At 35.5% G+C, this 24,530-nt stretch overlaps 6 protein-coding genes across 9 annotated transcripts; 3 read left to right on the forward strand and 3 right to left on the reverse strand.

Moving 5' to 3' along the window:
• Positions 1 to 2,403: 2,403 nt before the first annotated feature.
• LOC109580343 (rab3 GTPase-activating protein catalytic subunit-like) lies at positions 2,404 to 5,623 on the forward strand. 3 transcript variants are annotated; one of them, XM_019993371.1, is made up of 13 exons: positions 2,404 to 2,485; positions 2,529 to 2,589; positions 3,210 to 3,322; positions 3,372 to 3,456; positions 4,032 to 4,151; positions 4,268 to 4,433; positions 4,559 to 4,607; positions 4,659 to 4,724; positions 4,795 to 4,863; positions 4,920 to 4,993; positions 5,041 to 5,138; positions 5,191 to 5,348; positions 5,415 to 5,623. In XM_019993371.1, exons 1-9 carry the CDS (start codon positions 2,467 to 2,469, stop codon positions 4,827 to 4,829), a joined length of 714 nt encoding a protein of 237 aa, XP_019848930.1. In that variant the 5' UTR covers positions 2,404 to 2,466; the 3' UTR covers positions 4,830 to 4,863; positions 4,920 to 4,993; positions 5,041 to 5,138; positions 5,191 to 5,348; positions 5,415 to 5,623. The 3 variants fall into 3 exon arrangements, with proteins under 3 accessions (XP_019848930.1, XP_019848929.1, XP_019848931.1); XM_019993370.1 differs by having other exon boundaries at positions 4,795 to 4,993; XM_019993372.1 differs by lacking the exons at positions 4,659 to 4,724; positions 4,795 to 4,863; positions 4,920 to 4,993; ... (1 more) ...; positions 5,191 to 5,348; positions 5,415 to 5,623 and having other exon boundaries at positions 4,515 to 4,607.
• A 745-nt stretch (positions 5,624 to 6,368) lies between these two features.
• LOC109580344 (uncharacterized) lies at positions 6,369 to 7,914 on the reverse strand. Its single transcript, XM_019993374.1, has 2 exons — positions 7,836 to 7,914; positions 6,369 to 7,783 (listed from the first exon to the last, which is right to left on the reverse strand). Exon 2 carries the CDS (start codon positions 7,751 to 7,753, stop codon positions 6,494 to 6,496), a length of 1,260 nt encoding a protein of 419 aa, XP_019848933.1. The 5' UTR covers positions 7,754 to 7,783; positions 7,836 to 7,914; the 3' UTR covers positions 6,369 to 6,493.
• Positions 7,915 to 8,593: 679 nt separating this feature from the next.
• LOC100637071 (uncharacterized) lies at positions 8,594 to 14,849 on the forward strand. Its single transcript, XM_011411968.2, has 7 exons — positions 8,594 to 9,673; positions 9,792 to 9,898; positions 9,960 to 10,088; positions 13,181 to 13,345; positions 13,407 to 13,533; positions 13,583 to 13,712; positions 14,309 to 14,849. Exons 1-7 carry the CDS (start codon positions 8,617 to 8,619, stop codon positions 14,745 to 14,747), a joined length of 2,154 nt encoding a protein of 717 aa, XP_011410270.2. The 5' UTR covers positions 8,594 to 8,616; the 3' UTR covers positions 14,748 to 14,849.
• LOC109580345 (uncharacterized) lies at positions 14,816 to 15,564 on the reverse strand. Its single transcript, XM_019993375.1, has 4 exons — positions 15,519 to 15,564; positions 15,400 to 15,459; positions 15,197 to 15,289; positions 14,816 to 15,155 (listed from the first exon to the last, which is right to left on the reverse strand). The coding sequence occupies exons 1-4, from the start codon at positions 15,546 to 15,548 to the stop codon at positions 14,955 to 14,957; spliced, it is 384 nt and encodes a 127-aa protein (XP_019848934.1). The 5' UTR covers positions 15,549 to 15,564; the 3' UTR covers positions 14,816 to 14,954.
• A 118-nt stretch (positions 15,565 to 15,682) lies between these two features.
• On the forward strand, positions 15,683 to 16,722 carry LOC100637198 (nmrA-like family domain-containing protein 1). Its single transcript, XM_003384246.3, has one exon. The coding sequence runs from the start codon at positions 15,705 to 15,707 to the stop codon at positions 16,575 to 16,577; it is 873 nt and encodes a 290-aa protein (XP_003384294.1). The 5' UTR covers positions 15,683 to 15,704; the 3' UTR covers positions 16,578 to 16,722.
• A 382-nt stretch (positions 16,723 to 17,104) lies between these two features.
• Positions 17,105 to 23,928, reverse strand: LOC100637323 (fidgetin-like protein 1). 2 transcript variants are annotated; one of them, XM_019993376.1, is made up of 19 exons: positions 23,769 to 23,928; positions 23,626 to 23,720; positions 23,499 to 23,576; positions 22,823 to 22,905; positions 22,648 to 22,765; positions 22,547 to 22,608; positions 22,334 to 22,498; positions 21,643 to 21,782; positions 21,517 to 21,576; positions 21,326 to 21,473; positions 21,184 to 21,284; positions 21,052 to 21,131; positions 20,929 to 20,999; positions 20,721 to 20,882; positions 20,318 to 20,360; positions 19,986 to 19,998; positions 19,768 to 19,931; positions 18,815 to 18,912; positions 17,105 to 17,508 (listed from the first exon to the last, which is right to left on the reverse strand). In XM_019993376.1, the coding sequence occupies exons 1-19, from the start codon at positions 23,903 to 23,905 to the stop codon at positions 17,368 to 17,370; spliced, it is 1,959 nt and encodes a 652-aa protein (XP_019848935.1). In that variant the 5' UTR covers positions 23,906 to 23,928; the 3' UTR covers positions 17,105 to 17,367. The 2 variants fall into 2 exon arrangements, with proteins under 2 accessions (XP_019848935.1, XP_011410271.2); XM_011411969.2 differs by lacking the exons at positions 22,823 to 22,905; positions 23,626 to 23,720; positions 23,769 to 23,928.
• Between the last annotated feature and the right edge of the window lie 602 nt (positions 23,929 to 24,530).

Consider the following 24,530-nt stretch of genomic DNA (forward strand, 5'->3'; position numbering starts at 1 on the left):
CTTCTCTTTTTATCACACCCTCATTATGGAGCATCCTGGCAACACTAACAGGATTACAAAGAGCCTCAGAAAGGTGACGATAGTGATAAATGAAAATTAACATGGATAAAAAATTAGGTTCTGTTAAAAGAAAAAACACATTCAACTGTAACGATCTGGTGCTAACTCACTTTTTTCAGCTAATTTTTCAGCTACAGCTATCTCATTCATAGATTCCAGAGCATAAGAAAGAGATTCCAAAGTAGCTCCTCCATTTACATCAACCTCATCAACTACATTATGATCTTTAATAATCTGAGGAACGAAACCCACTTCAGGAGTAGGAAAATATTTATCTAAACAGATAATAATAAGGATACACTGATTAGTATTGGTTTATACTACATTCATAGACTTGCGTTTCCCACCACACACACGACCTCATACTTAAAGATATTTATTGACAAAACACATAACTTATATAATAATAGCATAGATATTGCAATGTGGGGAGGATTAGAAACTATATCACGTGTGCCACTTTTCACAGCTCAATCAGTGTTTGCCAGGAACATATGGCACCCTGTACAACTCTCGTTTTTGTGGGACTGTAACTCTTCATCCAAGGATACCAGACTCTATACAAAGACTCATTTTGTTGCTCAAATATTGATCTTTAGGGTTAGTTATTTTATTTACTATTTTTGTGAATCTTTCGTGATGTTTTACTATCAATTGTAGTTGAAAAGCCCATAAAGATAGCTAGAAGGGGCTTGTCAACCACAAATGACAGTAGAAGATCACGAAAAATTCACAAAAATTAATAGTAAATAAAATACCTAAAATACCTAATACCTAACCCTAAAGATCAATCTTTGAGCAACAAAATGAGTCTTTGTACAGAGTCTGGTATACCTTGGAGGAAGAGTTACAGTCCCACAAAAATGAGAGTTGTACAGGGCGCCATATGTTCCCGGCAAACAAGATCAAACTGGGAAAAGTGGCGCACGTGATCCAGTTTCCAATCCTCCCCTCATTGCAATATCTATGATAATAGTGAATAATGCTGGCCACCCACTTGTATCAGTGTAATGGAAACTATGAACAATGAATTAATTAAAGTTGCCTTACAACAAAATTTAATTTTAAAATATGCAGTGATTACATTATGATACTCACTAATATCATCCAGTATAGTTTGTCCTAGTGATACATTAGTACTTATTGTACACAATACATTAGCAAATGTATATAAACTGTTGGGATCAGTTTGAACAGCTTCTTTGACACCAGTTAATAGAGCCTCACGTTGATTAGGAATAGAGGGACTAGCTGACACCACTCTACTAACTGCTTCTTGTGTTAACATACGCTTATCATAAAGTAACCAAGCAATACCAACAGAATCACAAAGAGACTGAGACAGGACAGTATGACGATTATTAAAAATATTAATAAGAACTATGATAGAAAATACAATGATTATAGTTACATACAGTTATGGTTGACTCACTTAACTTCTCAGCTACAGCAGTTTCATTCATAGATCGTAGAGCATCTGACAGTGAGTCCAAGTTGGCTCCTCCTCTACTGTCAACATTATCAGCTCTACGGAGCCATTGGGAGAGGCACTCTGTCATACAACGAGATACATCATGAGGATGATTCTTTTCTATGATGTCGAGTGAACTCTTCCTTAGTCCTATTCTCAGTCCAAGATCATACCAATTTGATTTTGGAAACCCACATCTGTTCAGTGAATCAAGAACATCAACAAGATCATCAATGCCTACAGAACAAAATCTTATGATCAAAAAATGCACCGTGCATAAATCAGGAAATTTATGTAGCAGAAAATTGTGCTTCAAAACTTTTTGCAATAAGACTGTGCATACTTAATGCCTTTCTACACTATAAAAAATACAGCACCGGTTTAAAACAGGTTTAGCGCATTCAATAGATAACCAATGGCAGCTGGATGAGAAATACAATAATACAAGATCCTGAAGATAGTGTGGATCACTCGATGCGCATGGAGTTCCAAACCAGTTATAAAGGCCTTTAATTGTTAAAAATCGCACATATAAATGTGATGATGTAAAGATCTATATTATAATTAATTTCTAATCCAGTAGAATTACATATATATATAAAGTCACAGTAAATTTCCAGATAGACAGTACTCACGGTAGACTCTATACTGATTACCTAAACAAGTTTGACTAGTAGCCATAGCTACAAATTGATCCTGTCCTGAGGCCAGGACCTCACACTGAGCCTTTCTTTCTTTAGTTTCCTCTTCTTTGAACTTGTCCTTTACTGAGTTTTTGGTCGTGCCTCGGGTCTCTCCAGCTTGCAGACTTGCACTTGCATGCAAAGGTCGTGAAATAAAATTAGATTAGATTTAATTTATCCAATTCGTATTATTAGAATACAAAATGTCTGATGAAACTGATGATGAACTCTTTGAGATAACAGATTTTACTAATGCCTCCCCGTGGGAAAGGTAAGTATCAGCTCCTTTATATAATTTATTAAACATTCTCTAGTTTTGTCTCCACCATTGAAGACATATTGCAACAGTGGGGCCTCACTGCATCCACTTATTCAGTAAGACATAGGCTGATCAATGATTTAAGCTTGTGAGTTTGCCTATTGATGAGCAACGAGTTGCGAAATGGTTAGTTCACTCATAGATATTAGAGACTACGTATACAGTCTCTAATATCTATGGTTCACTTAATGATTGTTATCTAATTATGTGCAGTGTTATAGGGGTACACACTTTTATGGAAGTTGGGGAACTACTTCTATCTTATCTACAAATGATACTTCTAATAGCCATGGCTTTTACAGTTCTTATTATCATTATTATAATTATACAATTTTAGGCTATTTTGGTTTTTTTAAACATACTCTTTTACTCTGATAACAAAATGAATTTGATGAGTAGATGAAGAATGGAGAAAAACAAAACATTAATGTTAAAAACTGAGTTTTAGCTATAATTCCTTCTTTATACTTGTAGTAGCCATGTTCTGAGGGTGTGTCCATCACGTGAAATTAACACGTGGGTGCATCCGGTCAAATGATCAAGCTGCACTAATTACATTCCATTGTGCCCAACAAAAGCTTCGAGTGTCTCCAGACCCTTCCTCTTCCAGCAAAGGGGCGGGGCCAGACTAAGTAAGACATTAACAGTCTCTCAGTCACTGTATCTCTTCTTAAAGGCAGATTCTGGTTATTGGCCACAGCATAGGAAGTCAGAGAAGCTCTCTTATGTTGGACATAATTTCAATGTTAGCCTCCACGTGTCTGGTGAGAAGAAACAACCGACAATCAGGTGATTGGTGGTGGTGGGTGTGGTTTATAATGGGTGTGGTTTTCTATAGATGAGGATTGGCCTGATGCTATGGTACATATGATGGATTCATCAAGTGATTTCCCTCCAAGAGCTCATCATCATATCTCTAGATGGTAATAATTATCGTATAGTCGTATACATGTACATGTATACTGGTACTTGTAATTATTATTTCTAATAATTTCAGGATGGTGACATTTGATGTAAAACTCTTATATTATTTCTAATATTATTTTTGACTATGTACATTCACCATTAGTTGTACATGTCTATTTGTCTCCATTTACATATAAATTTAAGAAAAATTTGAGTTAATTCCAATTTTATTGGATTTTTATGAATTATTAACATTGCTAAAAAATTAGGTCAAAGACTCTGTACTATAATAGTATAGGGTTCTGGGCCAAATTTTGCCGAAAATGACTAGGAGAAAACTTTTCATTTTAATAATTTTTCTGATACATATTCATGTTCTTATGTTGTGTAGCAAGTTTGAGCTATTTTCGATCAAAATTGAATTTTTTATGAATTTTTAAAGCTGCTCCAAATGCCATGTACCATATGTGTCAGCTCATGAAGCATACCATTTAGCTCACTTAGCATGCTTTGTGTGAAACCCTGGCCTATATTGTACAATTTTTGCATGTAGTTTTTAATTATTATTTTCAGAAATACAATCAATCATTAGGTATGGTGTTGATCAGTTTATATTGATATCTCCTGATGAGAAGAGTCATGCAATATCAAGTGAAGCTCAGTCCAAACTATTACTCAGTTCAATATCTCTGGCTGTAGCTAACACTGGATGGTCTGTTATAATAATTAATCTTATAATTTTAATTTTAATTTCTCTCCATTTTATCTCTTCTCTTCAATACTTGTCTCTTCTCTTCTCATTCTCTTGTCCTCTATTCCTTCCTTCAGTACATTGCCTATATTCATTCAGATACAGAAGAATTGGCGTCACATGTTTAGCGGACAGTGTGAGGGGTGTGGTCTCCGTACGTGTTTTGAAATGATACATTTGAGACATATTCCACCTCACTTTAGTCACCTCTCAGGACTACTGAACTTATTCCAATCAAAACTGGTACATTTCTATCTCCCTTCTATTAACTATTATTTGTAATTTACAATGAATATGTACAATATGTAATGGTTTTATGAATAGAATGGTGTGAATGTTAATCCTCCTGATATTAATATTGTTGCTAGACTAACATAAGACACTGGAATGTGGAGGATTGGCCAGTGAATCCACTCTGTTAGTACCTTATTCATTATAATCATTAATTAATTTTATTATTAATTCCAGCATCTGGTGATGGCAGTGATTCTTTCCTTATTCTGCCAGTGCAGGAGCAAGTTCTGATCCTATACAGTAAATATTAATAATTGATATCCTTCTCCATATCTCTCCCTCCCTCTCTCTCTCTCTCTCTCTCTCCAAGGGAGATTCATCTTTGTGCTGTTTGGCCTCTACTAACTGAATTAACAGTCACTGACAATGAAACTAATTCGTAAGTTGATGTGTAGTGTTGTTTACTTAATGCAATGCTGTTATTTTATATTAAAGAGGATTTGATCCATTCAGTGCACCTAAATGGAGCATCAGGACACAGTTACTTGATAATCCAGGATTATTACTGAGTAAGGATTGACATACTGATTTTAATTATGATAAAAATGTCATTTAGATGAGAGGTTGTGCTTATTTTAAAGAATTGCTACAGATCTGATACATTCACTAACTTATTAGGCAACAAATTACTTCAAGAAGACATATACAATCCTGGTAGGTATAGACACATACTAGATCACTCCCAATATCATGTTGTTGTATAAAGCTGTAGGTAGCAGTGATTTCTCTCATGCTCTTACTAAACTGACTAGTCCGAGTAGTCTGAGTACACTCTCCTCTGTTAGGTACTCAACTAGTAAGAAGTTAGAGTTTGGATCTGAATTTGAGCCAATTACTGGTTCAGAAAGAGATGAAATACTTGAGGTTTGGAGTTATAGTTTATTCCTCTCTTAGTTTTTGTCTCCTTCCTTCTGTTCTTTCTCTTTTTAGTGACTGTGTGTTTCCTGAAAGAAGTTGCTTGAGGGAAGTGGTATTCCAGGAATGCAGGCTATGTTCACTTAATTCTTGAGGAACAAAATATTGAATAGTTTCTGAAAGGAATGTTCTAGTACATTTACAAGTGTTGAATCTTTGCTATAGTTTGTTTATTGATAGAAAGTTTGAAAATTTGAATAAACTTGTATAAACTAAAGTGTAAATGTGTTATGCATAATGTACAGTGAATATAAATATGATAACTCTTTAGGTATAAATATGGATTTATTTACATTTTATTAAGGGAGGGAGAGCATTATGAGTACGAGTCTGACCATACAAGGTACATGTACAGAACATTGTGCTCAAGTTGTGTCTCAAGGAGAGTTTGAGGTAGAAGCATGATAATGAAAGTATAATATTGTAAATCTAATAATTATTGAAGTTGTATTTCCAGATCTACTCGATGGATGGTTTTAGTAGTTTTTTATATGTGATAATTTCTGTCCCTGCATGTCTGTCTATGCTTTAATCTTTTTTCCCATGTTTTTTGACAAATTTATTTGACTGGTAATTTTTAACTGTTGAGAATGTTGTAGTTTTTGCACTGGTTTTACTCATGGAAAATGCAGAATTGAAGCAGTTGATTCATTAATCTGTCAATGAAAAATCAGATGATTTCAGTGCTTTTTATAAAGGCATACACTTACTTTTAAAAATGATGGGATCCCTGATACCAAGATAAATTTTAGAAAGCTGAATGTTAACATTTCCATCAAAAGTATTGCCTGCTAGATTTTGAGCTTGCTCAAATCTTAAGGGACAATTTGAATCATAAAGTCACAAAGGGATAGACAGGCCAAATTAGTTTTAAGGTTCTCTAATTTTTAGTGTTTTTAATACTTTTGATTGCTATACAATGCAACTAATTTTGTTCCTTAGTTTATGCCTAAATTAATTATTGGCAATTTAATTAAATTTAAATGCAATTGATGAGTGGCTATACTATAACAAATGCAAGAGTTTGATTAAATGAATTATAACTGAGTTCTTTTAAAAAGTGAGCTGGCCAAGTGAAATGAGTCCAAATTCAATCACTTTGTTATGCCTGACGTTACATCCCTTCTGGTTGCATCATCATACTGAATAACAGAAATGGTAGGTGTATCTTTTACTGCAACAGAAGGAAACAGGTCATATATGTTAGTGTTCTCATTAGGTATAGGTACAATGTTAAAACATTCAAAATAGCCTCTACTCTCCTGATCCAGTTGTTTGGCTGATTTCTTTCTTCTCTTACCACTAGTAGCAATTGATTTTCTCTTTGCTTTGAAACTCCCTTTAAGAATATGTGTTTTAGCTCTTGAGTTTATAGTCCAGTAAACATTCTTTCCTCCTTTGTCTCGTGGTCTCATAAAGCAATCACTGCTGTACAGACAGTTCCTGATTGAGTTCTTCCATGCTCTCTGTGATCTCTTATAGAAAGGAAAAGTAGATGCAATGAATGAGTATATCTCATTGAGGGTGGCCTTTTTCTGAGGATAAGACATTATGGCGAGTCCAGCAAGTGCTGAAAAAGAATATGGTGGCTCTTTGTCTGAGAATGGTAGAGCTGGGTATGAGCCTGGAGGAGGAGGCAATGGAGGGAAATTGAACTGCTCAATGGCTGTAGCTGCTGGAGGGAGAGGTTGTCGGAGGGATAATAAAGATGAAGGTTGAAGTAGTGGTTGTTGTCCAATTAATGCTGGAGATGTGCATAGTGATTGCTGTAAGTCACCAGTAGTATCGTACATATTCAGAACATCACCATAATTTAGTATATCACTTGTACCCGGCTCTATCAACACAGTGGAAGCAGGAGGAAGACAAAAGGTGGGTGTTGCTGGATGAGAATGAATAGTAGACTGGTCTAAAGGTGGTACACTAGTGGTCCACCATCTCGGCCACATACAAGCAGACTGGAAAACCTTGTCAATCGGAGGAGCAGGGAGATTCAAGTGCGTAGAATAGTCTGTGTACATCATTGGTGGATTGAGTCTTGTAGGCGAATGAGGTGGAGGGAATGGGAAGAGTGGTGGGAGTGAGGGATAGAAGGGAGAAAAGCGTCTGGGCTGTGCTCTAGGATTAAATGCAGACTGAAGTGCTCTAAGTCTAAGAATGCCTGACACTAGCATATTATGAGCTGATGGATTAATATAATTAGGTCTGGTTGGTCTGTGCTGAGTGGAAGGTCCAGGTCTACCTGATACATGTGGTTGTATAATGATACCCTCAACAGGTCTTCTTGGATGATGCTGTATTTGTGCTGAAGCTCTACAAAATGGATACCTCCCTTCATTATGATGAAAGGCCATGCTTGCAACATCAGACCCCAATGGAAATGACTACATAAAATGTAATAAGATCTACATTGTCACTGATATTATGGAAAGTTACCTCTAAGAGACTGAGCAGGCTGAGACTAATATTATAGAGAAATGGAGAAGAGCCTTCTGAGGAGAAACGAGAGGAGAAAGTCTTGAGGTTTAATCCTTTTCTATGAATAATAATTAGAAGTGCTGTTATTAATTATAATAATTTGTGCTGAGAGCAGAGGTAGATAACCCAATTGCAAATCATTGAAAATGTTTGTTCTATATATTCATAGATTAGCAGGAAACTGGTCTTGCACTGTGAATCCTGGGGATTATGGAGGCTGGCTGCAGTCTAAAAAAACAAAATACCACACTCCACAGCAACCAATGGCAATGAATAAATTAGATAAACCAATGCTATGTGCATGTCCTAAACCTAGATCTATATAACAATGCATTGCATTTCATGCTCTCTACTAGTGACAATCAAATGCTCAATATATTTATTAATGCCTTATAAATCACTGGTTACTGCAAATGCCAGTAAATAATGTACAACAATATCTACTTGCCCACGCAAGCCCAACAAGGTATTAAGGCAAATCAAACTATAACCACAATACATAAACCAACTTCATGGCTTGTTCATCTAGAGAATTAATTTACTGAATATTGCCACAGCAACTAATTACAGAGTTTTATGCATGTACTATTAAAAAATGAAGCCTATAATTGGGTATTAATGTACAAGTCTAAACTGCAATGGGAAGTAATGTGACTAATGTCAATTAGTCTGCAGTGTAGGTGGAGTATTGTCTAACCACACTACCACAAAAGGTCCACAATAGCCATACAAATGATCCATGGATTCCTCAAGGACTGACCCATCACAGATCACTGGAGATGACAGCAGGGAAGAGGGGACATTGAAGCCAAGGGACTTCTTCTGGGACTCAGCCATACTTTACATTGTATCAGTCATATTGGCCCTATCAGTGGTTGATGCTATATCAGAATACATCAAGGGAAGCAGTGTTGTTTGTGATGTGAGAGAGAACGATCCTGCCTCTCCTGAATACATTAACTCTTATTGTACAAAGAGTCTCCCTATCACGGAGCTGCTACCAGCTTTTGTATTCATACATGGTCTAATAATTGCTATTCCTCACTATCTCTGGCTTGCTACTTTCAGTGGCCAATTTGATTATTTCTTTTCAATTGTCTCCAATCTTGACAGACAAAGGGACGAGTACACTGGTCGATATTCTGAACGAAGTTCCAACCTGGTACATCAACTGGAGCAATCCTTCACTACATATGGTCGAAACACCATTTACTATCTGTACATATGTAAACTGACCCTTCAGTTTGTCTTTGTGTTAGGATCCCTTGTACTCGCTGTATTTTATTTCACTGATTTTGAAGTTGTGTTTCGATGCCCAAGAGACAATGCTACAGTGAGTAATGACCCATTCTGGCCTCTAGAGAGACAAGTGACTTGTATCTTTACGTCACTGAAGCTTCTCTTTTGGGTACGAGTGGCAGATATCATTCTAATCTGTCTTCTACTTCTCTCTTTGCTGTGGGGGCTAGGCTGGTCCTTTGCTGGTCATCCTGTTGAATTAGGTGCTAAAAGTGTGGCCGAGTTCTCTTTCAATTCTGGAATAAACTCTCGTTTTTATGTTGCTCCTTTCTCTCGTTTTAGTCGATGTAACAAGTGCCTGGCGACTCTCTTCTCTTGGCTACCATGGCGATTCAGATCACCCGGGGTGATGACAGATTTGGATTTCATGTTGCTCAAACTGTATCGTACTAATGCTGGACTAGGATCAGTCTTTAAAGAGATACAGGTTGAGCTTGAACTGAAGAGACTAAAAGAGAGGGAACAAGAGATACTGACATTGCATAGAAATAAAATTGGTGAGACAATAATTAGATTTGTGTGTTGTGTGCATACTTTGCAATTACATTACTACTGTTCTCATTACTTATTATAGTAATGGTATACTAGAACTAGAAGTAATTTTTGTATTATTAGATACTGTGAATGACAAAGAGGGTGAACTGTTTTGGACATTCTCTATCAAAGACAACAAGACCCCATACCAATCATTTAAAACAATTGACAGATCAACTAGCATTGAGGTATAAGAATCATTATTTATTTATTATCATTATTACTTATACACAATATACATGCATAAAGGTGCCAGGCTCAGTGAGAGGTGCAATATTAGGACTCTCTGCATATTCTCCTACTAATAAAGGAGCTTTGTGTATCAGTTTTGGCAGTGAATCTGGTATTGGGGAAGCATTGTCACACGTCTTTGATCGAGTAAGTGTTAAGCAAATTGCACATATTCAATGCTTTGTTCTAATTAATATGGGTATTGACTAATGTAGTTGTCCTTGCCATGAATAGACAATAAGATGAGAAAGATAATGGTATTAAATTTAAGCTCAAATTTGATACATACAATAATAACGTCTAGGCATCACACAAGTGAGATGATGTACTAATAATCTAGAATCCTCTCTTAGGAATTATTTATAAATATGTACAGGGGTTTTCGTGAAATTTTAGAGCAATTTTTAATTAAAATTAGCTGTAACTTAGATCCTTATGCTATGTAGAAAGTTTGAGCTAATTCCAACATCAATTTTCAAGTTTTTAAAACAGACCAATTTTTGAAAATACCAAAGGCTCTAATATAGCCCATGGTTTTTCCAAAAAAAAGGCTCTAAAATCACCACAAATTTTTATTACATTTTATGATGCATATTGATTTCCTTATGCTATGTAGAAAGTTTGAGCTGATTTTGGCAAAGAATATTTGAGTTATAACAATTTTTTTAAATGGGCCAATTTTAAAACAATACCCAAGGCTTATAGACCACCCAGAGGGAGAATTGCAAAAGCTATGAATTTCATTAATTTTATATACGGTATCTGCCCACGTGCCATAATTGGCTGCCATTTTGGTTTATTGGTTGGCAAGTTTGTTAAGGAAGTCAATGGAGGCACGAAGAAAATGCCTCACTTACCTGCTGTAGCTCTATCAATAGCTAAAAAGTGCTTGTTATAAGAAAGAATAGCTACCTTTAAGCTTATCCTGTGAAAGATTTGGTCAAATTCGCTCCAGAATTCTTAATACAGGTTTGTTTTTATGTCGTCCCGTTTGCTCTCCATTGAAAGTTGCCAACCAAAATGGCGGCCGGAATTTATTTCATTGTAAACCGCGCCTTACAACCATAATAGTCTTCCCACGCAAGCAATTCTCACTCTGGGTGGTCTATAGCCCATAATTTTCCAAAAAATGGCTCTAAAATCACCACAAATTTTTATTACATTTTTTGATACGTATTGATGTCCTTATGCTATGTAGAAAGTTTGAGCTGATTTTGGCAAAGAATATTTGAGTTATAACAATTTTTAAAAATTGGCCAATTTTGAAACAATACCCAAGGCTATAGCCCATGATATTCCAAAAAATGGCTCTAAAATCACCACAAATTTTTATTACATTTTTTGATACGTATAGATGTCCTTATGCTATGTAGAAAGTTTGAGCTGATTTTGGCAAAGAATATTTTTTGAGTTATAACAATTTTTAAAAACGGGCCAATTTTAAAACAATACCCAAGGCTATAGCCCATGATTTTCCAAAAAATGGCTCTAAAATCACCACAAATTTTTATTACATTTTTTGATACATATTGATGTCCTTATGCTATGTAGAAAGTTTGAGCTGATTCTGACGAAAAAATTTTGAGTTATAACAATTTTTAAAAATGGGCCAATAATGGCTCCGAAATCACCCCAAATTTTTATTGCATTTTCTGATGCGTATTGATTTCCTTATGCTATGTAGAAAGTTTGAGCTGATTCTGGCAAAGTATTTTCAAGTTATGACAATTTTTTAAATAGGTCAATTTTCTAAAAATACCCAAGGCTATAGCCCATGGTTTTTTCAAAAAGTGACTCTAAAATCACCACAAATTTTTATTACATTTTTTGATACGTATAGATGTCCGTATGCTATGTAGAAAGTTTGAGCTGATTTTGGCAAAGAATATTTTTTGAGTTATAACAATTTTTAAAAACGGGCCAATTTTAAAACAATACCCAAGGCTATAGCCCATGATTTTCCAAAAAATGGCTCTAAAATCACCACAAATTTTTATTACATTTTTTGATGCGTATTGATGTCCTTATGCTATGTAGAAAGTTTGAGCTGATTTTGGCAAAAAATATTTGAGTTATAACAATTTTTTAAAATGGGCCAATAATGGCTCCGAAATCACCCCAAATTTTTATTGCATTTTCTGATGCGTATTGATTTCCTTATGCTATGTAGAAAGTTTGAGCTGATTCTGGCAAAGTATTTTCAAGTTATGACAATTTTTTAAATAGGTCAATTTTCTAAAAATACCCAAGGCTATAGCCCATGGTTTTTCCAAAAAATGACTCTAAAATAACCACAAATTTTTATTACATTTTTTGATGCGTATTGATGTCCTTATGCTATGTAGAAAGTTTGAGCTGATTCTGGTAAAGTATTTTTGAGTTATGACAATTTTTTAAATGGGCTAATACCCAAGGCTATAGCCCATGGTTTTTTCCTTAAAATGGCTCCAAAATCACCCCAAATTTTTATTACATTTTCTGATATGCATTGATGTCCTTGTGCTGTGTAGAAAGTTTGAGCTGATTCCGACTTTAATTTTTCAAGTTACGGCTATTTTTATAAATTGGCCAAAATCTGAAAAATACCCTGTACTATAGCCCATGGTCTTTCCGAAAAATGGCTCCGAAATCACTCCAAATTTTTATTACATTTTTTGATACATATTGATGTCCTTATGCTGTGTAGAAAGTTTGAGCTGATTCTGACTTTAATTTATTAAAAATTTTGAGCTGATTTCAGCAAATCATATGATATAGCATTTTATCCAGATTTTGAGTAGCTTTAAAAATTTGTAAAAATCCAATTTTGATCGGAATCAACTCAAACTTTTTATGCAGCACAAAGACATGTATATGTATCAGGAAAAATATAGAAATTCTCTCCTTACAATTTTGATGAAACTTGATATGTATAAATGTAGAGTGTTTTGTCAAATTTTGCAGCAATTTTATAAATCTACTAACAAGCTGTTAAGCACTATGCCAAAACCTGTGGAAAACCTGTAATAAAAATGAAGAACTTTCTTCTTGTCATTTTGATGAAATTTGGCCAAAGATCCTATTATACTTATAACATTATTATTAGCTAGATTTTTGAGCAACTTTAAAAATTCATTAAAAAATTTATGTAAGCAATATTTGATGCCATTATTATAATCATTATTATTATTATTATTATTATTATTATTATTATTATTATTATTATTATTATTATTATTATTATTATTATTATTATTTAGGTTGGTTTTGTAAAATTTACACGTTACAATAAAAAATTAGATGAAGATGTATCAGGAGCTGACAAAACACAAAAGATCATTGATTTGCAAATTTACGTTTCTGCATATGTAAGCGTGACTCTACCATCAAACATTCTATCATTGAGCATCAACCATAATATTGAGGTAAATATTGTCAACACTTCATGCTAATTTTTTATGTATTATTATTACTTTTTATCTGTAGCTCTTGTCAAGCATTGAGAAGATTTGGAAGGTGAAGATGAAGAGTGGAAAGAGAGAGCTGGTATTAACAAAAAAGACTTCGTTCATTGTTATTGGGCCTATGGAGAAAGAAGAAGAAGGAGTGACAAGTAAATTAAGATGTGTTTAAAGATTGAATTTTAAATATTGTGTATGTAGTGACTCACTTTCTGAAGCGTATACAGGATAACTTTGAGAATGGTTGTATATTGTGTACAATGACTCCTTTAAGAATATCAGGAAAGAAAATGACACACAGAGACTTTATTAAATGGTCGCCTCCAGAAAAGTAAGCAGAAGGAAATAATAATGTAGATTTAGTCTAGAAAATTTAAAAATTACAGGCTATATTATGTATGGTCGTTCTCGAAAAACTTGCATGTCAGCAATTTGCAAAGAAAATAGAAGCATGCAGACTAAAGCACAGTGGTGGATACCACTGTGGACCACAGTGGTGGATATCCATCAAGCCACATTAACAATTCGTGATGAAGCTAAAAATTGTAAAATCACAACAACAAATGGCTGACTCACAACCACAAAGCATGTTAAGTGAGCTTAAAAGCATGCTTTATAAGCAAGCTGATAAGCCTTGTTAAAATTTGTAAAAAATCTAGTTTTGATGAACATGTATTATGTATCAGGAAATTATAAAAATAAAGAATCATCCCCTTCTCAATTTTGGCAAAATTTAGCCCCAAGACTCAAATTTTAGAGCAGCTTTAAAATTTTTTTAATCCAAATTTGATCATAAGGACATGTATGTGTATTGGTATGAGGTATGAGCATTTCAAAGTATTGATAGTTTAAGTTTGTTGCTGAAATGGCACTACAAAAACAAGCTTAACAAAATATAAGCTTTCACTGTTGATTGATATTTTACAGTTTCAGTGAGCAGCAATTGGACATAAAGACAATTCAAGACTCCATTCCATGGCCTCCCACCCCAATAGTACAAGAGAAAAGAAGCAAAGCTGTCATAGGGAGCTCTTCACAGCAAGAAACCATTGATCTTGAGTCACTGGTGAAGGAGAAATCAGAGGAAAAGCAAGTTGGGGAGATAGAAGAAGAAACAGAAAAGAAGACAATGAAAAGAAATGTTCAGCTGAAGAAGCTAACATGTGGCAGCTCTACTCAAATAGGCCAGTTTGAAATAGCTACATATGTATACACACCACCAGTTGAGCCAGCACCAGTAGTAGCTCCTACTAGTAGAGAAGGAGAAGGAGCCAAAGATCAAGAATCAGGAAAACAACCTAAAACTACCAATGAAGAACAAGCCAAAGAGAATGAGAAGCTGCTTGTAACAGCTGAACTTCATTAAAGTAAAGTAGAACTATTGAGACTAAAATTTTTACTGATTGAAATGATTCATTACTTAATTCACATTGATGTTTTTAAAAGTGCTACAAAAGTACATCTTATCTGAATAGGTTACAATGTCGTCAAACAATTGTATGATAACATAGAACACACACACACAGTTTACTATACACATGAGATAGCAAACTCTACACCTGCCAAGTCAAAGTTAGGGCCAAGCTTGAGTATCATTGTCAGCTTTATAGTCATTGTGATCAACAGAGAGGCCTTCTCTGTGGTTTGGGCAATCGGATTTATAAAAACAAGTTTCACAAATGATCGGGTGATCCTCCCTCTCCCTACATGCAAATCTCACTGCAAAGTATAACTTTTCTTCAAATTTATTTCTACAGCCTAGTGCTTCACATGCCTAACAAAAATGAGTTGTAGGACATGCCTATCAAGACTTACCTTGGTTGGAGAATCAGACTGAGGGCCTCTCCTTTTTGTTTTTCCCCATAAATCATTATTGATAAACTGAATGATCTTGCTATCCTTAGGAGACTTTAAAATAGCAAACAGAAGTAGTTGCAATGAGTATTATCAATATATATGCATGTAAGTCTACTCAGTGTACAATTTGCATTGAATGCTTATAACAATGCTTCAGTTACCATTAAATCTTCCTCATCATCAGAATCTTTATTACTTTCATTATTGAGACAGAATTGACTCTAATAAATTCAATAATAATAATAATATTCCACTTTTCTTTTTCCTCTCTCTTATTCACCTGCTCTTCCTTGAGCTGCTTTAGAGCCATAGCTAGTAGCTAGTAGTTAATAACTGGTGTTGATATAACCATAATTATTACGTCACAAGTCAGGCTGGAGTGGAGGTGTGGCTGGTATCTGCAACTAGCTAGCATGCTATATAAAGGGCTTAAAAAATCTTTAAATAATTAGAAAAAGAAAGAGAGATGTCATCATCAAAAATAATAACAGTATTTGGAGCAACAGGAGCTCAAGGAGGTGCAGTTGCAGAGTCTCTCCTATCCTCAGGGAGTTTCTCAGTGAGAGCAATAACCAGAAACCCTGAGAGTGATAAAGCAAAAGCACTCAAGGGAAAAGGTGCAACAGTTGTAAAGGCAAGCATGGATGATGCAGAAAGCATTGCAGGAGCAGTGGAAGGGTCTTATGGAGTATTCTTGGTCACCAACTACTGGGAATACAATGACAAAGAGAGAGAAGTAAGACAAGGGAAAGCAGTTGCAGATGCATGCAAGAAGGCAGGAGTGTCACATCTAGTGTATAGTGGATTAGAACTGGTGAAGGAAATAACTGGAAGAAATTGCGATCATTTCGATGGAAAAGGTGAAGTAGAGAAGTACCTCGACTCAATTGGTCTACCCAATACCAGCGTACGTGTCTCATTCTACTATGAAAACTTCCTCAGTTTCAGCCAAAAAAATGAAGATGGTAGCTACTCAATAGCATTCTCAATGAATGGGCCAATGGATGCTGTGAGTGTGAAAGACGTTGGCCCAGCAGTTGCAGCTATATTCTCAAAACCTGAGGAGTTCATTGGAAAAAAGATTGGGTTATCAGGAGATCGTAAAACTCTCAAAGAATATTGTGACTTAGTGACAAAGCTCACAGGAGTCTCAATGACGTACATTAAAATGCTGAATGATGACTATGCTAAGTTGTTCCCAGGGTCTGATGACCTTGCTGCCATGTTCCACTATTATGAATTTGGTAATCCTGTACGTGACATCTCCCTGACAAAGAAACTCAATCCAAATGCAAAGAGCTTCACAGAGTGGGTGACAGAGAACAAGGCCTTGTTCTGAAACGAGAAATAAAACTAACTCCATATATAAATGCTAAACAATTTTATGCCCAGCTATTATATATTATTTTAGTTTAGTTTCCTTCTAATATTTCAATTTGTGTATGAACTGCTATACCTTTTGATTATTATTTTTATCAAATTTATAGCTGTGTAAACAAACAAGCGCTAGTACAAGCATCCTCTCAACACTGATATTCATTGCATGCCATGCAACCTAAACGGGATGCAATAAAGGCAAGAATGGGAATCATAACTGATGTACACTGACTAGGCAGACTCATGAGGTGCAATAACTAGAGAATATTGACATTCCAGAGAATACCAATGTACCAACAGTGCAAAAGAGCTGAAGTGTAGTTGGCTAGGCATCCCTTTGTGACAGTGCCAACTTGATAGTCCATGATATACCATACAGTACATACATGCATGCATGCAGGCACTTGCTATATTAGAATATCATGTAATATCACTCATCAATAAGGATCAAGGTCAGTCTCACACTAGCAAAAACAAATTCCAGAGTGCTTGGATATAAAATTGCTTTTCTGCCAAATTAGCTACAAACATGCATGCAAATCGAATAACCATCTGCCAATAGTAAGGGTGATATGATTTGCATATAAATAATGTACATGTGTATACAGTTATGCATGAATGTGTGGAGTATTGATTATCTTCATGTGTGTGTGTGTGTGTAATCATTATTGATTATCATACCTGTTAATAAGTTTACCATGTAACAATACATGATACATGATATGTGTGTGTGTGTGTGTGTGTGCATGTATTCATGTCTGTCTTTTGCTGCTTGAATTACCACAGCCATACTTCTTGTTCCAATTAGTATACACTTCTAAATCTTTATCAGAGACACTAGCACGAATGTTGCAAAAAGCATCTTCAAAATCATGATAATTGACAGGTCTGACCTAAGAGAGAGGGAGAGAGGATAAAGATACCCACTGAGACGGGGCGGTAGCTATTTCAATTATAAAATACACAGACACACTCTCCTTCCCATGTCTAGATCGCTATGGCAACGTAGAGGAGGTTACCTAGCAACTGGAGTGTGCCTCAGTTTATACAGGAGAGAGACATGACATGAAGGAGGAGCTTTTGATAAGAATAATACCCACAAGTATACAAAAATACATTCATGGCTGACCACAAGTCAGGCTGGCAGAAACTCAATTTGATTTAGAAGAAAGTAAATTCATTAGGGCAACCAGCTTTTGTCTGGGCAAGCCATTTGTAGAAATTACTATTTAATATTGTTAGTCACAAATGATAATCGCGCATAATATAATTTCAATATGTACAATAATAATTAATAAAGTAAACAATTAAATTATAATTATAGTGATTATCTGGATATGTGTATGTATACATGTAGAGAAGAACAAGAGCCTTTAGAGAGAAAGAGAGAGGAGGGAGGGATAATAAATGAAAATGTAAAAATAAATAGAGAGAGAAAGAGAAAGCTAAGGAAAAGAGAGAAAAGGGACAAAAAGAGAGCATAAATCAAAAAGCATGTTGTAATGGTTCATACACACTTCCTTCATCAGAATACATACAAACAGACCCAGACAGTCAACACTATACTCCATTCATACATTCATCTCATTAACAAGTTAGTGACGTAGACCATCATGCACTAACCAATCCTGTTAACAGGTTTATACAGCCCAACCCATCAGAGGTCACCTGCGTAGTACACAACACACACAGATACATATACAGGCATGATAATAAAGACTAGACATTCAGTGGGGCAGGCCCATAGGACTACTACGTACTTAGTCATGCACAATAGTTTTAATTATACCCCAAAGAATCCTTAGATAGGGTGGAACAGACACACACACACACATACACACAGACATACTTACATAGTGTATAAACATACATGTATGCAGTATGAATATATTTAAATGATAAGAGACATGTATGTGAATGCCTTTTTCTTAACCACTGTTAACTATTGTTACGTAACACGTCATCCCTCCACTCACGAATATGCATAACACAGACAGACAGTCATGAATTGAGTCTCATACAACTCCTGCCGTGAATAATTATAAATTCCAAAGGTCTCATTACTCTAGTAGCATAGTAATATCATGCAACATAAGGCTCTTCCTCAATCCTTTCCTACCTCTGTCTTACTTTCCCTCCCCCTTCTCCCCCTATTTCTCTCATTCACAAATAACACAATTATTATTAATATATCCATACCTCATCAGGTGAAATGTGTTGAATGTTATGAGCTGCATCTCTAATGGGGCCAAGGGCAGCCTCACGACACAGATTAGCCATATCAGACCCAGAATAACCTGCAAAGACAAATATAATAAAAGCAGGGACTATCCTGTGATGACATTCAATGAACACAATACATGTACATGTATATACACATGTACATGTATGCTAAATATTTTCTTAACCTTATAACTGTTATCTTTTATGTTTAAGGAAGTCCAAAGGTATTAATGAGGTTATGCACAAACTTAAGTATAAATAAGTAAATAGATAAATATAAGGTTATTATAGCAGCTTCCTCTACCAGTGGCCCTTCATCACCAGTCATGCCTCTGGACACTACACATTGACTAATAATGCTAATAATCATTAGCCAATTACCAGTGTATATATGTATGTATGGATAGTATTAGAAGTATGCCTGTTGCATCAGGACTTATGCCTATATAGAAACATGTACTTGCATGCAAGATACGTGTCATTGCATATTGTACAAGTTTGATTATATACATAGTACAAACAAGATTCCATTGCAAACAAAACGTGCATAAAAGAAACAGAGAAATGCACTGACATATGTATACTAATAATTGGAATGAGACAAACATTGAATTAGCTATAACAACTAACTGATTGTGTCAGGTAGCAACAACATGTGTGTGTGTGTGCTACATACACATACATGCCATCGTGCTAAAATTGCTATTATAATGCAGTACAAGCATAATACAGAGAAACAGAGAATGTACATCTACAATGTGCATATATGGCAAGTAGCTGTTCATAGTAATATAGCAATGGCTGTAAAATAAGAGGCCACTTACTAACAAATAATAACAAATGATAAAAATTATTACAAAATTGTTTTAAAAAAACTAGTCCCTCTATATGATACATTGTATGTGATAGTGTGTGCTTGATACCCTTGCCTTTGCTTGCTTCGCATAAGTTGGCAGTGTCTTCCTCTGATAACGAATACTTCTGATCCTTTAATAAATTGAGCACTATTTCTTTCCTAGCCACAGAGTCAGGCAATGGTATGTAGAGTCTCTTGACTAGTCTCCTCCTTGCAGCCTCATCAATCTCTTGGGGTCTGAGTACAATTAGAGTCATTGTATGAGTAGAGAATGAGGATTAAAAAACACACCTGTTTGTAGCACCTAAAGGAAGAGAAAAATGGAAGAGAGAGAGGAGGGAGGGAGAGAGGGAGCAAGAAGTGCAAAAGTGAGTAAGAGAAAAGATGAAAGATCAGACCAGACAATGCGACAGACAGGGAGTGGGGGGCATTCAAAGTCCTTTAAAATAATATTATTAAAAAGAGAAATTTCCAAATACCATTCACAGCAAGTATACACACGAGAGTATGTAGTGATTGCTTGTGTGAATATATAATCTAAGTACATAGGATGATGGATGTGCATGCATTTACATGCATGTACGTGAGCGTGTCTGGGAATTGGTAGTAAATACTTCACATACCTATCACTAGGAGTCTATCATTATCATCAGTAGTAGCACCATCCTATAATACAATAAGAGAAGAATATAATAACAAAGGCAGTGGCCTTCTCTATAAATTATTATAATAAATACAAGCTGATTTATACATGTACAGTTTGCTCTAAATATACTAGTTATTGGACTAATTTGCTTATATTAAAGCTATTATAAAAATATGTATACATACAACAAATCTCAATATAATAATAATAATAATAATAATAATAACAACAGACACAACGAGAGAGACAAAAGAGAGATACAAAAAGGGAAAGTCCATAAAGAAAGAAAAATAGAAACAAAAACCAGAGACAAAACAAAACAGCAAAACCAAAATAAAATATAAACATTATTATTATTATTATTATTATTATTAGCTAACCAGCTGGACAAGAAACTCTGTCTTTATCCTCCGAGATGACTCATGCTCACTGTCTGATCTCTGAGAGAGAAGAGAGTCTATTTCATCAATGAATACAACAGCTGGTTGATAGCATCTTGCTACACTGAATAAAGCACGAACCATCTTCTCACCCTCCCCCACCTAGCAATTGGGGTCAGGATAATGAGTTTAATTAGTAGGGGCTTACCCATTTAGAGGTAAGTGAAGAAGCACTGATGCTGAAGAATGTGGCCCTTACTTGGCTAGCTATACATTTACCTAACACAATTTGCTATGATTATTATTGATATTATTTATTTTCCTGCTTTACCAATTAATGTTTTGCCAGTACCTGGGGGACCAAAAAGTAAAATTCCTTTAGGTGGCCCCCTCAGTCCTTTAAATATATCACTGGAGGGGGCAGCATAAAAAGACGTAAAGAGTAATATTTGTTTTCACATACGGTCTCAACATTGGCCACACTACAATCTCTTTGATGGTGTCTTTGGCAAACTGAAGTCCAGCAATGTCATCCCAACCAATCGGAGAACCATGATCCATAATCTAGAGGAGAGTGAGAGACTGGATTTGATTGTGATACTCACTTCATTCATTATCAGTTCTATCATTCTTGGCTCAATATTTTTCAAAAGTTCATTTCCTTCTAGTTCAGGAGGTAAATTAACATTACACCCAACAGTAGGTCCATTAGCAGCTGCTCCTGTTGCATTATTACTATACAATACTCTGGAACTGTATTAATGCATTAAGTACACATGTTAAAAATACATTTTACTTTATTTCTGATACGTCACTTTTCTTTATGGGCGGCACAAAACTACTACCAGCTGTCCGTCTAAAAAAACAATTATTGTTAACTCAATTATCATATGTATATACAGTAGTAAGCATGTTCATGTACCTTGTTCCTAGTGATTTTTTGCTGCTGCCATAAGAATTTAAACTGATAGCGTCTTCATTATTACTAGTAACATCAGCTCTAGCTCTTGGAACTCTCCCTCCTCCTCCTCCTCTTCCAAACTTTCTCTTCTGATCAATAACCTACAACACATGATACAGATATGAAATATCAATAAAAAATATCAATTTTAGCATGATTTGAAATTTTATCAAGTTCAAGGATTCATAATTTATAGGTTATAAACTGACTGAAATTTCTGTATGGCTGGCAGTGGCGTAGCTACACCCAGGCCTGCCGGGCCTAGGCCTGGGTATCAGATCCCAGGTCAAATAATTAGACAGTTGAAATATCAATGATCAATTGTTTACCAGAGATTATTGAGCACTGCTCTACAAGAATAGGACTTCTTTCCTTGATTTTGATTGCTTAGCAATAGTATTTTGTGAGATCTAACACAAAAAACCAGCGATCTCATACAAATTCTACTCAAAAGCAGCCATTTGCCACCGGTTTAATTGACCACACCCATCATGAATATCATTAAGAGCGTGAAAATTTTTCGGCACGCTTTGCACGCCAATTATTTTTCTTCCCTGGCCCAGGCATCACAAAAGGTCTGGCTACGCCACTGATGGCTGGAGGCCAATTTTAGTGACACTGTGTACATTAATTACATTAAATTAATCCTCACATATTGATCTTTTGCAGTGATAAAATCCTGTCCATGGCCACGTCCACTAACAATACACTCCTCCTCTTCCTCACTGTCATCATGTCCTCTTTTCCTCCCCTTATCTTTTAACGGATAACTAGAACCTCTTCCACGTAAGTAGCCCCTTCCACTATCAGAAACATCCTACAAATACAATAGATCTAATTAATAGTTATCATTAAAATTATTAACTTCATGTAGAGGTTCCGAAACAGATTTTGATCTGCTATACTGGGTCTGATAAACGCCCTGACCTATATTCAATGAAACTAAGTGAGGATCATGTGACTCACTTTTAGTAGAGGTTATAGGGGGAGGCAAGGGAGGAGGGGTTGGTGGGTGTGGTTCCAATGATGGTATAGGAGGGACAGTAGGAATGGAATTAGGGAGAGAAAACCTGACGTCTCTAACCTTTAAAGAAAGAGGGGAGAGGGAGAGAGAATAAGATTAAAATCAACCCTCGCTTACCTTCTCTCTCTTCATCAGTTCTTGGACAGAAGGTATTGTCATGGCAATATCTTTATTCAATCCAGTCCTCCAATGCTTACTATCTATTATATGTACATGTAAATGCTGGGTTTCCCACAAAGCATGCTAAGTGAGCTAAAAAGCATACTTCATGAGATGACAAGCCTAATAGCATATAAATTTTTAAAAATCAAATTTTGATCAAAATGAGCTCAAACTTTCTACAGTATATTCATCAAAAAATTATAAAACTAAAAAATTCTCCCCTAGTTGTTTCCGACAAAATTCAGCCAATTGGGAATGAGCTCAAACTTAAAACATAACATAAGATCGTGTATATGTATCAGAAAAAAATAATAACAATTGAAAAAAATTTCCTTTTCATTTTTGGCAAATTTGGCCAAAAACCCTGCATGTCTTGGCAGTTTGGCCCAATTTTGGAGCAACTTTTGAAAAAAGCTGAGTACTATGCCAAAATCCTGTGGGCAACCTTGTATAAATGCACTTGCAGACAATTAAAAAAGGTATAACATAAAACTGTAACTTTGCTTATTTTTTATAGACCAGTTGGCGCTAAGTATATTCATAGAATTTTAAGTATATTCATCATGATACCGAAAATAAAGTAAAATTTTTCTACCGCCATTCCTACCTAATACAACTCTTAGTTAATTACCATTTCTGACTTCACGTACTGCCCCTCGCACTCCAGAACTGATGACTGCTTCAACTGACTGAGCAAAATTATTTAAACCTACAGTTTTATTTGTTCATTTTGGTGATAAAGCAGAAATTATTTTCACCTCTACTGGTGTCCTGGGTGTCAATTACTGATGAGTATTGATGTAAATGACGGTTCAATAAATCAAGCAGCTGCAATTTCTCTCCTTTGTTGGAGCTAAAAAGTTTTGATAGAAAATTTTAAAAGTAAGTTGTATTTTAATACTTTAACAGGTAAGAGCAATGAAGCTGACTAGCTCTTATTCTAAAAGATTCTGCTCTTGATCTCAAGGTCTGACCTTCAAGGAACAAAGCCCTCTGCCAAAGGAACAAATCTTTACTCGAGTCTTTACTGGTCTCCATTTTAATTACCAATTTCCCGCCTTGTTCAGGAGGCGCGGTGCTGTCATATGCGCATGCGTAAAGTCACGTGTAGATCTACCGCAACTAGCTGTAAACTCTAAATTGCGGTCACAAAATTGAAGTAAAAAAAATAATAGCAAAATGTCTTCTCTCTTGTATTTATCTTGTTTCTTACATTTTGTGGTATTTTCTAACTGTGACTATCCTTCAGTTGACTGTGCCAGCTCACCACAGTCCTCTTATACATTTTGTGATACCAGCAAGTCCCCAGAGGAAAGAGCTACAGATCTGGTATCTCGTCTCACAACGGAAGAAATAATAGCTCAAACCTCCACCATAGCTCCAGCCATTTCTCGCCTAGGTATCAACGCTTACAACTGGCGCTCGAACTGTCTCCATGGATGGGCTAGCTCTGGTGGTCACTGGACGAGTGGCTTGCATTGGACTGTATTCCCAGCTCCCATTAACTTAGGGGCATCTTTTGATCCAGAAATAGTTGAGCAAGTGGGATCAGCCACTTCAACTGAGGGTAGAGCATTGCATAATATAATGCTTGAAGCTGAGAAAGGTGATAGTACTGAAGCAGCTGGACTTAACTGTTTCTCACCAAATGTCAATTTGCTAA

The sequence above is a fragment of the Amphimedon queenslandica genome, unplaced genomic scaffold, assembly GCF_000090795.2.
Source record: "Amphimedon queenslandica unplaced genomic scaffold, v1.1 AMPQUscaffold_13496, whole genome shotgun sequence".
Taxonomy (NCBI): domain Eukaryota; kingdom Metazoa; phylum Porifera; class Demospongiae; order Haplosclerida; family Niphatidae; genus Amphimedon; species Amphimedon queenslandica.

Bases quoted from the DNA above. Each gene is read 5' to 3' on its own strand.
- LOC100637323 (XM_019993376.1), bottom strand. From the start codon at position 23,905: ATGGAGACCAGTAAAGACTCGAGTAAAGATTTGTTCCTTTGGCAGAGG. The intron at 22,906-23,498 runs GTAATTAACTAA...TACATATAATAG, and splicing joins AGTACGTGAAGTCAGAAATG to ATAGTAAGCATTGGAGGACT. The intron at 22,609-22,647 runs GTGAGTCACATG...CATTGAATATAG, and splicing joins CCCTATAACCTCTACTAAAA to GTCAGGGCGTTTATCAGACC.
- LOC109580343 (XM_019993370.1), top strand. The intron at 4,434-4,558 runs GTACATTTCTAT...TATTGTTGCTAG, and splicing joins ACTTATTCCAATCAAAACTG to ACTAACATAAGACACTGGAA. The intron at 4,725-4,794 runs GTAAATATTAAT...TCTCTCTCCAAG, and splicing joins GCAAGTTCTGATCCTATACA to GGAGATTCATCTTTGTGCTG.
- LOC109580345 (XM_019993375.1), bottom strand. From the start codon at position 15,548: ATGGCTCTAAAGCAGCTCAAGGAAGAGCAG. The intron at 15,460-15,518 runs GTGAATAAGAGA...TGAATTTATTAG, and splicing joins AGCAGCTCAAGGAAGAGCAG to AGTCAATTCTGTCTCAATAA. The intron at 15,156-15,196 runs GTAAGTCTTGAT...CATTTTTGTTAG, and splicing joins AGTCTGATTCTCCAACCAAG to GCATGTGAAGCACTAGGCTG.
- LOC100637198 (XM_003384246.3), top strand. From the start codon at position 15,705: ATGTCATCATCAAAAATAATAACAGTATTTGGAGCAACAGGAGCTCAA.
- LOC100637071 (XM_011411968.2), top strand. From the start codon at position 8,617: ATGGATTCCTCAAGGACTGACCCATCACAGATCACTGGAGATGACAGC. The intron at 9,674-9,791 runs GTGAGACAATAA...TTGTATTATTAG, and splicing joins ATTGCATAGAAATAAAATTG to ATACTGTGAATGACAAAGAG. The intron at 13,713-14,308 runs GTAAGCAGAAGG...GATATTTTACAG, and splicing joins AAATGGTCGCCTCCAGAAAA to TTTCAGTGAGCAGCAATTGG.
- LOC109580344 (XM_019993374.1), bottom strand. From the start codon at position 7,753: ATGGCCTTTCATCATAATGAAGGGAGGTATCCATTTTGTAGAGCTTCA.